This window comes from Condylura cristata, unplaced genomic scaffold (genome assembly GCF_000260355.1).
Source record: "Condylura cristata isolate star-nosed mole 26May11 unplaced genomic scaffold, ConCri1.0 scaffold00021, whole genome shotgun sequence".
Lineage (NCBI taxonomy): Eukaryota > Metazoa > Chordata > Mammalia > Eulipotyphla > Talpidae > Condylura > Condylura cristata.
In genome coordinates, this window is record NW_004567122.1 from 14,503,981 (window position 1) to 14,518,162 (window position 14,182).

The window sequence follows — 14,182 nt, forward strand, 5'->3', positions numbered from 1 at the left end:
TGCTGTCACATTATTTATTCTCTTTACTCCATGGGATAAGCCAACCTCTCTGTTTTATCCCTAGAACTAGTGTCTATTCAGTAGAGCATATTAGTACTCTAAGAACTCAGTATTATCATAAAAATTATAAAAATTGAAAACATTCACTCCCCTGCTCTAAAACTTCATTATCCTTACATATGTAAATTATAACATATTAACTTCTCTTGATGTAATTTTTATATATAAAACATACATTTGTTTTATTAAGACATGATATACTAGTTGTGTTATAAAAGATAAAAATTTCAAGAGACTTAAGGATTTTAGGAAGAATTAAGTGTCACTTTATTAAAGAAAAAATTTTTATGATATTTTTACTTTCTGGTGTATTTTTTTTTCCTGTTGACCAAACAAAATATTTACCTTGCTCAAAAATCAAATTGTGTAACTGGAGAAAAAAAATCAAATAACTCTCTTAAAAAATGGGCTAATGCCATGCATAGACAAATTTCCAAGGAAGATACACAAAGGTTCAGTCAGTAAGGGAAAAGATGCCATTACTAGTCACTAAGGAAACACAAATCAAAACCATAATGACTGTCACCTCACACCCAGTCGGATGGCTACTGTCAAAACAAAACAAGCAAACAAACAGAAAATAATAGTGTAGGCAAGAATGTTGTGAAATGGGCACCTAGTGCCCTGTTTCTAGCATTGTAAAATATTACAGCATCTGGGAGAACTATATGAGAGTTGTTCAAGAAGTGAAAATAGATTTACAATATGACCCAGCAATTTCACTTCTGGATATATACCAAAATGAATTGAAAGCAAGATCTCAAATAGATACTTATATACCAGTGTTCATAACAGCATTATTCAAAGGTTGAAAGCAACAAGTGTTTGTGAGCTGATGAATATATAAACAAAATCTAGGGTATATATATTCAGTCTTTAAAGGAATGGAATTTTTTTTTAGAGATTTATTTATTTATGCATACATGAACTTGGGTACAGGCCAGAGGTGCAGGTGGTGAAGGGATTCACTAAAGACAGAGTGGGGAGCAGAACAGGCAGATCAGCGAAGTACACTGTTGAGAGGAGCAGCAGACAGTCAAGAGAGATCTGCCATGCCATGTGGGTAGCTCCCTGGGCCAGGGATCAAACTTGTGCTCCGTGGCTGTGCATAGCATATTGCTGTGCATAAGCCCTTGTGCCACCAAGGAGGGAGGCCCCCAAGAATGGAAATTTTGACACATACTATTACATGTTTGAAGCATAAAGATACTATGCTCAGTGAAATAAACCAGTCACAAATAAAAGACAAATACTGTATGATTCCATTTAGATAAGATCCTTAGAAAAGTCAAATTTATAGAAGCAGAAAGCAGAATGGTGATTGCTTGGGCTAGGGTAATTGGGAAATGGAGAATTATTTCTTCACAGGTATAGAATTTCAGTTTTGCAAGATGGAAAGAATTCTGGAAATAGATGGTGGTGATAATGGCTGCAAAACAGTGTAATATACTAATGCCACCAGACATTATGCTTAAAATAGTTAAGATAATTTTATTTTATGTATATTTTACTACGTTGATTTGACAGTGGAAAAGGCAATAGTCTCAGAAATGTATTGCACTTGAAACAAAAGAACTGAGTTATCTTTAAAAAAAAGTAAAACTATAGAAATATGGTATCAGAAGCCTTAAATTTCTCTGTTGCCCTCACTTCTCCCATAGATTATGCAGACCCATTTTTGTTAAGTTTCTTTTGCAAAAGTTTGCAAATGTGTGTTTGTAAAATTTTATTCTCCTTGATTGCTCACAATAGTGAGCATACTATTTTCATAAAATTTTATCATTTGTTTTTTGTTTATACATACATGCTGAATTTCTCTTCATATTATCATTAAAGAACCTTCTTCATTCTTTTTTTTCTAATGACTACTGTAATATTCCATGGTTCAAAGCTATATTTATCACCATAAAGCTATTCTCTACTCTCCTAGTAGATAATTGGGTTGTTTCTCCTCTTTCGTTACTGTCAATATTGCTGACATGATGTAATTACAAGCATATTTTATTTTTTTGTGTGTGAAGGTCTGGCTTCAGGGTAGTTTCATAGTAGTGAATTTATTGCATCAAGAATGGTGTTCTTTTCTAAATCCCCAAGTAAATTTTAACGAGATCTATTGCTTTATTTTAGTTGGTCATTGATGCGGTTAGCAATGGTGCAGTTGGTGCTCAACAATTTGAAGACTTTCTATCCATTTGCAGGCCATGACCTTGCAGGTAATAAATACCAACATGAACCAGATTACCTTTGTTTGATTTATTCATTTTTTTATCAGTGGAGAAAATTTTTATAAGTTCTAATGATTACAGAATATGGGTTTCTCCAAGCCAATCATTGTGCCTATCTTAATTAGTTTCTCTAAAGAGGACAACATCGTAGGAAGCAGAAGATATTGACCTGAAGCACTTGACTGTATTGAGACTGGTGTTTATAGCTCTAGCTGAAGTGCTAGATATTTAATAGTAGTGAGCATATAGAAAACCCAGCAAGCACAAAAATTTAGTGCTTACTAACTCCCAGGGAGGCCTAGATTGTACAGGAAAGATAGAATTCAGGAGTATGGAAGCGAAAGCTGGAAAAGGCTAGTTTTATGTTCAGTATTATATAACACTTATTTTTTTTACTTCTGTGTATTTCAATTTTCTAATCAAATGTGTATTTCAATTTTCTAATCAAATGTCAGTTGTATGTCATACAGACTTTGGACTCATAGAAAGGTTAAAGCAGTTAATTTTTCTCGAAAACATATTTTCATAATCTTCAGGTATCTTTTTCTTGTGAAATTAAAGTCAAAAGCAGTCATTGTTTAAATCATAAGTCTTATAGGTTATTTCAAGTTTTAGTAGCAAAACTATGATGTAATGTTGAGTTACATTACCTTTTTTTTTGTTCTTCTAGATCAATTTATGGTAATCAAATACTATACAGACTTATGGCACCATGTTTTTAAGCCTCTAAATTTCTTTCCCATCTGTCTCATACTGCCAGAATGTTTTAAAATTGGATATAACATTTTACTGTTGAAGGAAATGTGTACAATTTTGTTTTCCTTTTTCAGAGCTTCCAGTTAGTTCACCACTCTGTCATGCAGTTCTAAAAACTCTTCAGTGTTGGGAACAAGTTCTTGTCCGAAGACTTGAAATCCATGGTGGGCCACCTCAAAACTACATTGCAAGTCATACTTCTGAAGAGAATTTGTCTGCAGGCCCTGCACTTCTCCGCCACAAAGCTTTGCTAGAACCTACAAACACTCCTTTCAAGTAGGTTTCCTAGTTATGCTATTCTTAGGTGTGAGTTTTTTTTTAAAGATTTGTTTATTAATGCATGCAGAACTGGAGTACAAGACAGAGGTGCAGGGGGTGGTGAGATTATTCATCAGAGACAGAGTGGGGAGCAAAAGAGGCAATCAAATTGAAATGCACTGCTGAGGGGAGCAGCGGGCAGGTCAGGAGAAGTCTGCCGTGCCATGTGGGTAACCTCCAGGGCCGGGGATCAAACTTGTGCTGCAGTGGCTGTGACAGCTTTATAGTGCTGCACTTCAACCCATCGCTCCACTGGGGAGGGCCCAAGCATGAGTTTTAATAACAGGATTTGGACAGTTACTTAAAGAAAACAAATTAAGTGGTTGTATGTTTAATTTGCTGTTCTAGACTAATATGCAAGTCTTTGTGTGTAGACTATCACAGTCCAGAATTTAGCAAACATTTACTGCAAAGCCTAGATAGTAAATAGTGTAGATTTTGGGGGTCATATACTTGTTTAAATTATTATCTAATTGTTTAAATTATTGCACTGTAGTTTGAAAGCAAATGTAGATAATAAATAAGGTAATGAATATAGCTGTAATCCCTTAAACTTTTAATATCTAAAATGGAAGGTAGACCTATATTTACCTGTGGATCATATTTTACTGATGCTGACTCTAGACCAGTACCTTTTAAAATAGTTAATTAGCAAACTGTTTTACTTGTCCCTGTGAGATAAGACATTTATACATCAAAGGTGAATCAACACATTGCTTGTTTTATCACGAAAGTCTTACTATGGAAAAATGCCAATTAAGCCATGTACTTAGTGACTTATTGGCATAGTTGATTGACATTGTTTCATAAGCCTCATTTTTTTCATCAGTAGCAAAGGTTTCATGGACTGGTGGGTTCCAGGCAACTCTTTAAGTAGCTCTGCTTCTAGACCTTTTCTAGGAAGCACACCAATATTGTTAAATCTTAAGTTTGTAGTTTAGGTTTTAGCAAACCTCAGCTCATGTAGTTAAGACAATAACTTTTGTCAATAAGGTTTTATTAGCTCACAGTCATGCCTTTTTATTTTAATTTTACTTTTGGCTCCCATCTCACTACAGTGGTAGAGTGATAGTAAGAAGACATACTGGCCACAAAGAGTAAACAGTTACCTGTCTGGTTCTTTTAGGTGATTGCTGCCTCTATGATATGGTCTGATTTCTTGCTACTTTATCTCTATGAACATTCACATAAAACCAAGGAAATGCAGTCAAATTAACCAGAAATCTCCAAATATACTTATATACTTACATATACTGTCTGTTTGTAGATCCAAGCACCATGTTGCATTGTCTGTGAAGAGACTGTGGCAGTACTTGGTGAAGCAGGAGGAAATTCAGGAAACCTTTATCAGAAATATATTCACAAAGAAAAGGTGTCTGAATGAGGTGTGTACATGTGAAAATCAGTTTGCTGTGTTACTATGAAAGTCTGTTGTTCTATATAATCATGAAGAGTAAGTTGCATTCTATAGACTTTTAAACTCATTCTATGTCATAAACTTAAGTTTGCAGTTAAGTATAAAAAATGATTAAACTTCAGAGGTCAGTGTCAATTGAAAGTAATTTAGATGTATTTGACTTTTTTCCTAAAAATATAGAGTTAAGAGTCTATATTCCTGTATTGAACTGAGATAATCTCTACTTAAAAACAAAAGTAGAAGTTTCCCTGATTCTAAAGTGATAATTAGAATTTTACCTTAAAAGTTTAATTGAAATTCAATTCATAAGATGAAAGCATTACAAATATGTACATTTTGCTTTCATTCTATTGATTGAACTTAATGAAGCTAAGAAATTGTATTTATAGTATAAGTGGTTTATTATAATTTGATATTATGATAATAATTGCATCTTTGTTTAGTCCATTGTTGCTAAAAATTACTAGTTTGATGACAATCGAGAACTTGCACCTGAATAAAAATTAACATGGCTCCCTTCTTTGAAACAGTGTGTAAACTAAACTGTGTATTTAGTGATGTATTTGATTACTTTTCTCCTCATCGCCCTTAACAAAAAGACCAGCAGTTGATCTATGGATCACATTTTGAGAAAGTCTGAAAGCAAATTTTATATAGTTTATGAAGTGGGAAAAGTTAAAAATTTTAAAAAGTTAAAAATTGCTTTTGGAGAACTAAAGATGGATAGTTTCTTAATAGCTGAGTTTGCAAAAAAGCAGTACAACATCTAATCCTATTTTAAAAAAAAAAAAGGAAAATCAGTGTAAGTCATTAATTTTTAAGAGACAAATCCTTGTGCTACTAATTTACTATTTTCCTGACTGTGTGAACACAAGCCAGAAAGCAAAATATAGTTCTTGCTGCATTAAATTTTTGACATATTACCTTTGTATAACTTTAATATTATACTAAGCAGTAGGTAAAATAGTTATTTCTGTTTTTCCATATTTCTACTTAACTTTATGTTAGATCTGTTTTTAATATGTAATATAACAATTATTATTAAAACCATTCAAGAAAATGTTTTGATAAAAAAGGTTATCTGGAGAAGGGTCATTTAGGATTTGTGCAGCAATGTTTCTGATTTTATCTTGTTTATTGTAGCATATCTTTGCATTTAATAATTTATTTGGAATTAAGGCTTTCTCATAACCTATATATAAAGCACTACTCTATTAATCTATATAAAAAGCACGTTTACTGTGCTCGGTACTCCTTGGATTTTGCTAATGGAGTTTTCAATGTGGATATGCTAGTTTAGTATAGTAATATGATTAACATAGTTATAAAATAATCTTTCCATTATATATTTAGTGTATCAGGGAACTGAAATAGTTCTCTAAACAAACAAAACTGTAGTACCATTAGATTGTCTAGTTGAGTCAGGGAATAGAGCAGCATAACTAAGTCAGAGTGTATGCAGAAGGAAACCAGATAAGTGAGTACTACTAAAACTTCTAAATCTCTCTGTTGTTTTATTCTTAGTTCTTTTTAAATGTCTATGATAATCCTAAGAAAATTTTGAAGTTATTTTTGTATTGTAATTATTTTGATCAAAGCATGAATGTGAGTATTGCACTAAAAGGTTTATTACTACCAATCTTTTGTATTTTAATGTTTGCCTCTTTACCTGTAAAATGTAAGAACATTACTTTTTTCTTTCCAGTGTTTTTGACAGCAGTTTCAATATACATAAACCTGGCCTCTACAATTTTTGCTTGCTTTTGTTTACTTATTGAAGAGTTTTTTTGTTTGTTTGTTTTTGTTTTGCTGGTGTTACTCTAAAGATAGTGACATTTTGTGTAAAGGAATATTAAAATAAAGTCTATGTAGTAAAATGTAGGTTGAATAAGATTATTTAGATTAACTTTACAGAGAGGTACAAGATTATCACTGGATAGTCGATACCCTGTTTTTGGTATTAACAAAACAAAATTCTTTGTAAAAAATATAGTCTTAAGTCACTGACTGCAGATTCTTAGAAAATAGACGCATGAAAAGCACTATATTTGAGGATGATTGAATGTATTTTGCAAAGTGTTGTTTTTTTTCATTGCTTTGTATATCTGAAAATGAAATTTTATGATGTCTTCATCTGACAAAATCCTGTGTGTACTCCGATCTTTTCTTTTCCTGTCTGGTGTACATGCATTTATAAGATAAAAGATACACCCTATTTGTACTTACTGAAAGTTTAGTATAGGAAGGGGGGAAATGGTTCCCTGTAATCTTTAGCCCCAATTTTGTTTTTGTGTACTTTCATCTTCTAAGATTTTTTTTTAAAGATTTATTTATTTATTTATACAGAACTGGGGTACAGGCAAGAGATGCGGAGGGTGAGAGGATTCACCAGTGACAGAGTGGGGAGCAGAACAGGCAAATCAATGAAGTACACTGCTGAGGGGAGCAGCGGGAGGGTCAGGAGAGGTCTGCTGCGCCATGTGGATCTCCTCTGGGGCAGGCAGGAATCGAACTCATGCGGAAGTGGCTTAAGCTTCGTAGTGCTGTGCTTTAATCCGCTGTGCCACCAGGGAGGGCCCTCATCTTCTAAGATTTTAAGAGGTCTTAAAATCATTCAACTTTTTCTTTAACAAATGATAATATCCCATTTATGATGGATTTGTATCTATTAGCAGTTTGATTTTTTTTTTTTAAAGATTTATTTATTTGTGTATACAGAACTGGGGTACAGGTCAGAGGCTCAGGGGCAGTGAGAGGCTTCACCAGAGACAGAGCAGGGAACAGAACAGGCAGATCGATGAAGTACACTGCTGAGGGGAGCAGTGGACGGGTCAGGAGAGGTCGGCCACACCCTGTGGTCACCTCTGGGGCAGGCAGGAATCGAACTCATGCGGAAGCGGCTTTAGATTCTCAGTGCTGTGCTCTAACCCGCTGCGCCACCAGGGAGGGCCAGTTTGATTATTTTTTTGTTAAATCATAAGATAATTAGAAACTTAGAAATAAAAATTTTTTATTTCCGTTTTCTTTAAGGAGTTGAGCTATAATGGAACAAGATAGAGTAGCACTGATAAAACCCATCATAAATGGGATATTAATATTTGTTAAAGAAAAAGTTGAATGATTTTATGATCTTTAGTTCTTAGAAAATGAAAGTACACAAAATTGGGGCTAAAGATTACAGGGAAGCATTTTCCCCTTTCCTATACTAAACTTTCAGTAATTGTTTCATTATAACATTGATGAGGGGAAGAAAATCCATCCAAATTGGATGAAATGGTGTTTCAATTATGTTACCAAGGACTTGCTTTGTTATAAGTTGCCTAAAATTGTAGTCTTGCTTTATAGTTGTAGTGTTTAAGAATCTGTCAAAATCATTAAGTGATGACTGGTACTAATGGCTCTGGAATCTTTAATTTCAGTCTTGCTTTACTGTCAGCATTTCAGACTAATTTGTGTGAGTAAAAATTTCTTAGGAAGTAGAGTTAAATTTACTGTGGTAGTTAATGAGTTGTGAAGGATTCTGTAAATTTAAGTTTTCCCCAACTCCTTGACGATGCACACCCACACCCATGTTTCTTTTAAGATACAAGAGATTTAAAAACTAGTATCTGTGTCTAATGTTATTTTCTAGCAAATTTGGTTAAAAATATAATGAAAACATATCTCCAGTGTTGCATGTTGCATCTCGTCTTTACTCTCTGTCATTGGTTATTCTTTTTGATGAAGTCATTAGGGGACAACTGTGAAACTATCAAAAATGCTATGCTGGAGGAGCCAAACATCAATAAGGTACAACATGTCATTCAACAGAAATTAGAAATTGCATTCTTTCACAAGAAAAACAAATATTTGTATTTTGCTTTTGTGCTGCATTTTATTTCTGATGAAATTAAATAACTGTTCCCTTAAATTACTCTTATTTTAACAAGTATTGCAATGATAAGTATTATTTCTGTTTTGTGAATAAGAGAATGCAATTTTAAAGGGAGTTGAATGTCTACTCTGTTTTGGCTACTGAGTAAAAACACTAAATAAACTGAAGGTCTTAAGACAATGTGTTCACAACAGCCATTGTAGTTATAGTATTGTTCCATTTCTGCAGGTGTCACTCTCCAAGTTAAAAATATGTCCTGTGATTATCCCTTTAAATAAGTCAAATACTATTATATGACATTTATTTTACTGCTAGAAATAACTATAGCACATGGGCTTTGTTCCTATAGTAATTACTCAGTATTTGTTAAAAAGAGCGCAAAGAATGAAAAGTTTTACAATCATGAAATAAATATTCTGTCGTCACTTATTCAAATATTTCTCTTAGATTGATTTTTTAAGCCATGCTTTTCATATTGTGTATGACTCACTAATTTCAAGGTAATCCTCATAGTAATTTTTAAGGGAGAATTTTCTGAAAAGACTTCATTAAGCCTACAAATTTCCACCTCTTACTCTTTACGGAAAGACTCTTAATCAAATAGATGAAACAATTCTGTGAAACTGACAAAATAACTGATTTATGTCAAGTAAGATTAAATAGAACTTTGATGAAATAGATATAGGTGGCCTGTCATTCCCAGTAGCCTTTGAGTGTTTTCAAAGGATATAATTCAAGCTTAATAAATTCAAAGCTTAATTGTCTGAGTAATCATAAAGTGCTATAATTTATGGAGTATCAGGAATTCTTACCTAAAGACTTTTCTTTTGATGTTATTTAATGTTAATAATCAGAGTGTTGGATTTCTATATCATTGCACTAAATTAAAATGTAATCATCCTGTTTGATTGACATTTTGATAATTTTTTGTCAGAATCTTTCAAACTGAGCTATAGTCTTTTTTTAAATAGACTCATTAAATATATCTGACTTAAAGTAGCTGTGTAAAGTGTAGCGTTTGATAATTTTTGGCATATGTAGACCTCATAAAGCTACTACCACAGTCAAGATAGCAAATATACCTATCATAACCCCAGAATTTTAATCTCTCCTTTGTTTCACCCCTCCTTCCACTGTTGTCTTCCTTTCCAAGCAACTATGAGTATCCTTCCTGACATTATAGATCAGTTTGCGTTTTCTGGAATTTATGTTTATCCATTTACCTGTTGATAAATACTTGAGCATTTTGCATTTCAGGGCTGCTTAAAATACAACTGCTTTGAATATTCATGTACACATCTCTCTGTGTGGGCATATGCTTTCCTTTCTTTTGCGTAAATGCCTAGGAGTGGAATGACTAAATCACATTGTAGGTGGGTGTTTAACACTTTTAGAAAATGCTCATTTCCCAACTTAGTTGTACCATTTTGCATTCCTTGCAGAAATATATGAAATTTCACTTGATTCACATCTAAGTAACCCTTGGTATGGTTATTCTTTTTATTTCTGTCATTTTAGTAAGTGTGTAGTAGGAGTTTATTATGGTTTTAATTTTTGTATGTATACACACACACACATTGTATTTTGTATACCCACTCCTCTGTTGATGTTCATTATGAACAATGCTAGTGTGAACACTGGTATACAAATATCTTCTCAATTCACTGTATTCAGTTCTTCTACATATGTGACCATGACCAGAAATGAAATTGTTAAGTGTTTAGTTTTTCTGTCTGCATATTCTCTGAAATCATCTTAGCACTAATATTCGTCATCGTATTTCCTTATGCAGCCAGCCCAATCACGTTTTATAATGTTTACTTGAGACTTTTATAAAGTTGATTTGAGACTTGACTTTAAGGCCTTTAAGACTGTATTTATTATGAGTATATTATATGACCTTTTACAAATTAAATTGTATTCATAAAAAATGAGAGTTCTGTTCTTTTGCATATGTAACCAAAAGTGAAATTGTTGAATCATGTAATAATTCTGTTTAGTTTTAGATATTCCTGTCTCCTTCCTTTCCCAGGTTAAATCCCATGATCTATTGTCATGATCATTCTCTTGTGAGCATCCTCAGTGCTTTCATCCTGTTCTTGCTACTCTATTTGACCTGAAAATTTCCAAATCTATTTAAAGACAACTGTATTTTGTTTTTGTGCCCAAATAGCTAAACACAGAAAAAGCACAAACCATGGGGTCTTATTTCTTCCAGATATATTGCCACAGATTCCAAATGCAGATACTCAGCAACCTTAACAGATTGTTCAATAGTAAATTTGTCTTTTCATTCTTCCAATTTTGGTCATATTTCCAATATTTTGTCTTTAATAGTAGACTAGCTGCCACTTTTATCTAGTGTCAAAAGTACTTTTGAACAAATATACTACATTACCTTTTAAAGGAAAGCCAAAAAAAGCTATTTTTGAATCTATCTTTACACCATTTTACTAATCCCATGTAGCAAAATTCCTTCATAGAGTTACCAGTAAAGTCACTCAAGAACATTAAGAGTAATACTACAAACAACAGGTAGGAACCACCCAACATAAGAAATAAAACTAAGTTAATATGTCGGTGAGTTTAGCCTTATAGACTTCATTCCTTGTTTCCTAAACATGTCTCTCTAATAAAGTTAGGTATTATCTTCAATCTACACAAAGATTTTCCTAGTCAAAACCACCATTTACTTTAGTAGTCATCGGTAAATTCCGTAGTAAATTCTCTTCTTGTAATTCAGATTTTTAGTATCATTTGGTATTGCTGTTCTTGTAATTCAGATTTTTAGTATCATTTGGTATTGCTGATCACTGCCACTCTGCTTCCCGTAGTTTCTATAACACCAGACCTTACTATTTCTTATATTCACTGTTTTCCTGCTTTCATTAATTATTGCTTTCCCAGGAATTAATTAATTCTAACCTTTTTTTTTGCCTTCTCTGTATTTTTTCTTTGGGTTATTCATGGCTTAAATGTCATTCACATTCTTAAAACTTTTAATTGTCATTAGGCCCACTTATTTCCTGATCTTCAGACTTAAATGCTTAAATGCCCAGATGTCAAAACACACAGTTTTCTGTTAATTAAGTTACCAAGTCTGAAAACTAAGAGTTATTTGCCTCCTTCTACTTTACTTATAATGCAATTTCAGTCCATTAGGAAAGTTTATCCTAATTTCAGTCATGTGTTATTTCCTGCCCTGTAGGAACTTTCCTGCCCTTAAGTGTTAAGTTTGAGGAAAGTCTGCTAGTGAAACTGATGTTTCTCCACACTCTCTCATCTCCCTACCCCATTCATTATTAGCAAACAATATATTTCTTGAGTCTTTGAAAGTCTCATGTCTCTATTTCAAATTTCTTCAGAATTCACTAGTAGACATTTAGTCTTTTATATAACAGGAATATACCTTGCGAAATTGGGATTTTTGTTATGAAATTACAGGGTATAATTAATAGATTAGTACTAGGTGATAAACCTCTAGTAGCCAGAGCTAAGCTTTATTTCTTAGAAAAGTTCACCCCAAATCAACCAAAATGTTTAGTAAACACTGGAATTCTTCTGTTTATAATTAAATTGCATTTTAGATTAGAATATATTTAACATCTTAACATCCAATGACTAATTTTTTAAGAGTTGTTTTTATCTGGTTGTCTCTAACTTGGCAGTAGAAGTCATTTTAGTTGCCACTTTTAAAAAGGCTGTTGATCTTATTCAATTCTAATGTCAAACGTGGACAAGCATTGGTAAATTTACTGATATAAATTATGCAGGATGTGAATTTATTGTATGCTAGTTTTGAATTATAAGTACTACACAATGAGACATCAAAAAATTGAAACATTTCCAACTTTCAGGAATAGCCTTCTCTTTTTACAACTCTTTATTTTAGTAAATGTTGATTTTATTTCTCTCTTCTAGTCCAAACATGTTACATCCTTCTGCCATGGGAAAAGCAGAACAGCAGATATACTAACCTCATTTAAAATACAATGAATTATGGTTTATTTAGTTACCTAAACTGTTACTGACTTGGGCAAATTACTATGCCTTTCAGCATTTCAAGTTTTTCTTCTTGAAAATAAAATTTACTTTAACCAGAAGTCAGTAAGCTGCATTTAGCTTGTCCTATTCTATCTGTTCCTCTATGTAAGCTAAGAAGTGTCTGCACTTTTCAAAGGTTAAAAACAGAAAGAAAAAAAGATTGTGCAACAGAGACCCTGTACTATCTGCAAAACCTAAAACATATACGCTCTGACCTTTGAAAATTTATACAATACTGCAAAAAGAATATGATACTAGGATACTTGGTAAACAAATTTGCTTCAGTAATTAGAATGTCTTGATCCTTTAATTCATTGCTGCTTGGAAAGATAAGCAATTAATGAAGTATTTCATTAACATATCTTTGTGTATGAAAAAGATTTCTTTGCCAAAAAAAATTATCTTAGGAATAATTAGCATGTTAAATAGTACTTTTGGGATTGACATATCTAAAACATTTCTTAAATAGCTTGTGCAAATATATTCTTTTTTGTGTTACTAAAATGTCATACTTCTGTGTTTTCTTTCCCTCCACTTAGATAGAAGCAGATTTGGGATATCCTGGAGGTAAAGCAAGAATTATTCACAAAGAATCTGATATCATTACTGCCTTTGCTGTTAATAGAGTAAGTATACACACAGCCTTCTTTCCTTTGATTATTGTACATAGTTGGATTTTTTGTGGTTGGAGAATGTTGCCAGTTTTGCTGCTTTACTCAATATCAGAATTTCTCTTCTAAAAGCAGTTTCCCAAGTCCTTAAATTGCAATATGAATAAATTTTATTTTATAAAATGAGTGTGTAATCTGATGATTTGATTTGCGATATAGTAGATAAAATGTTTTATTACTGTACAAAAAGAATATCTAGTTTTTATCTATGCAGTAACCCATCAAATTTGTACTTTTTGATGGGTAATCTAGGGAAAAGGATCTTGTTTTCCACACATAAATATGTTAAATGTGGCTTTTACTATTTGATTAAATTTAAATTCATGTGTAGTACATATAAATTTTCCTTTGACTGACAGAAACTATAGCTGCCCAACTATATACTATGCCCTCCTACTTAACTTCCCCTCAAAGATGTTAGTAGGCTGCTCACAGAAATCCAAGATTGAAATTTATTTCAGTCATTTTCTTTTTTTTTTTTTAAGTCTATGATAAAAATTTTATTACTTTTGGTCATTACACTGTGCCTTAGATACCCAGAACTTGCTCATCTTATAGAGGGAGGGAGATATGCTTTCTCCTCCTTCCTTCCCTTTCCCCATATCTTAATCATTTTCCCCTTCTGTCTTCCCTAGTTGCTTTGCAAATTTTTTTTAAAGATTTATTTATTTATACAGAACTGGGGTACAGGCAGAGGTGCAGGGGTGGTGAGAGGATTCACCAGAGACAGAGTGGAGAGCAGAACAGATAGACTGATGAAGTACACTGCTGAGGGGAGCAGTGGGCAAGACACGAGAGGTCTGTGGCGGTAGGTGGG

The 14,182-nt window shown here is 32.8% G+C and overlaps 1 protein-coding gene across 2 annotated transcripts in view; it reads left to right on the top strand.

Annotated features, from left to right (window-relative positions):
- The window catches only part of DMXL1 (Dmx-like 1), a 111,295-nt gene that overhangs the window by 71,922 nt on the left and 25,191 nt on the right, over positions 1-14,182 (top strand). Inside the window, exons 31-35 of one of the 2 annotated variants that reach the window (XM_012727984.1) lie at positions 2,188-2,273; positions 3,116-3,317; positions 4,627-4,744; positions 8,503-8,565; positions 13,234-13,320. In XM_012727984.1, coding sequence (XP_012583438.1) covers positions 2,188-2,273; positions 3,116-3,317; positions 4,627-4,744; positions 8,503-8,565; positions 13,234-13,320 — 556 coding nt within the window. The remainder of the gene's footprint in view (positions 1-2,187; positions 2,274-3,115; positions 3,318-4,626; positions 4,745-8,502; positions 8,566-13,233; positions 13,321-14,182) is intronic. The other variant, XM_004686653.2, reaches the window with a different exon arrangement.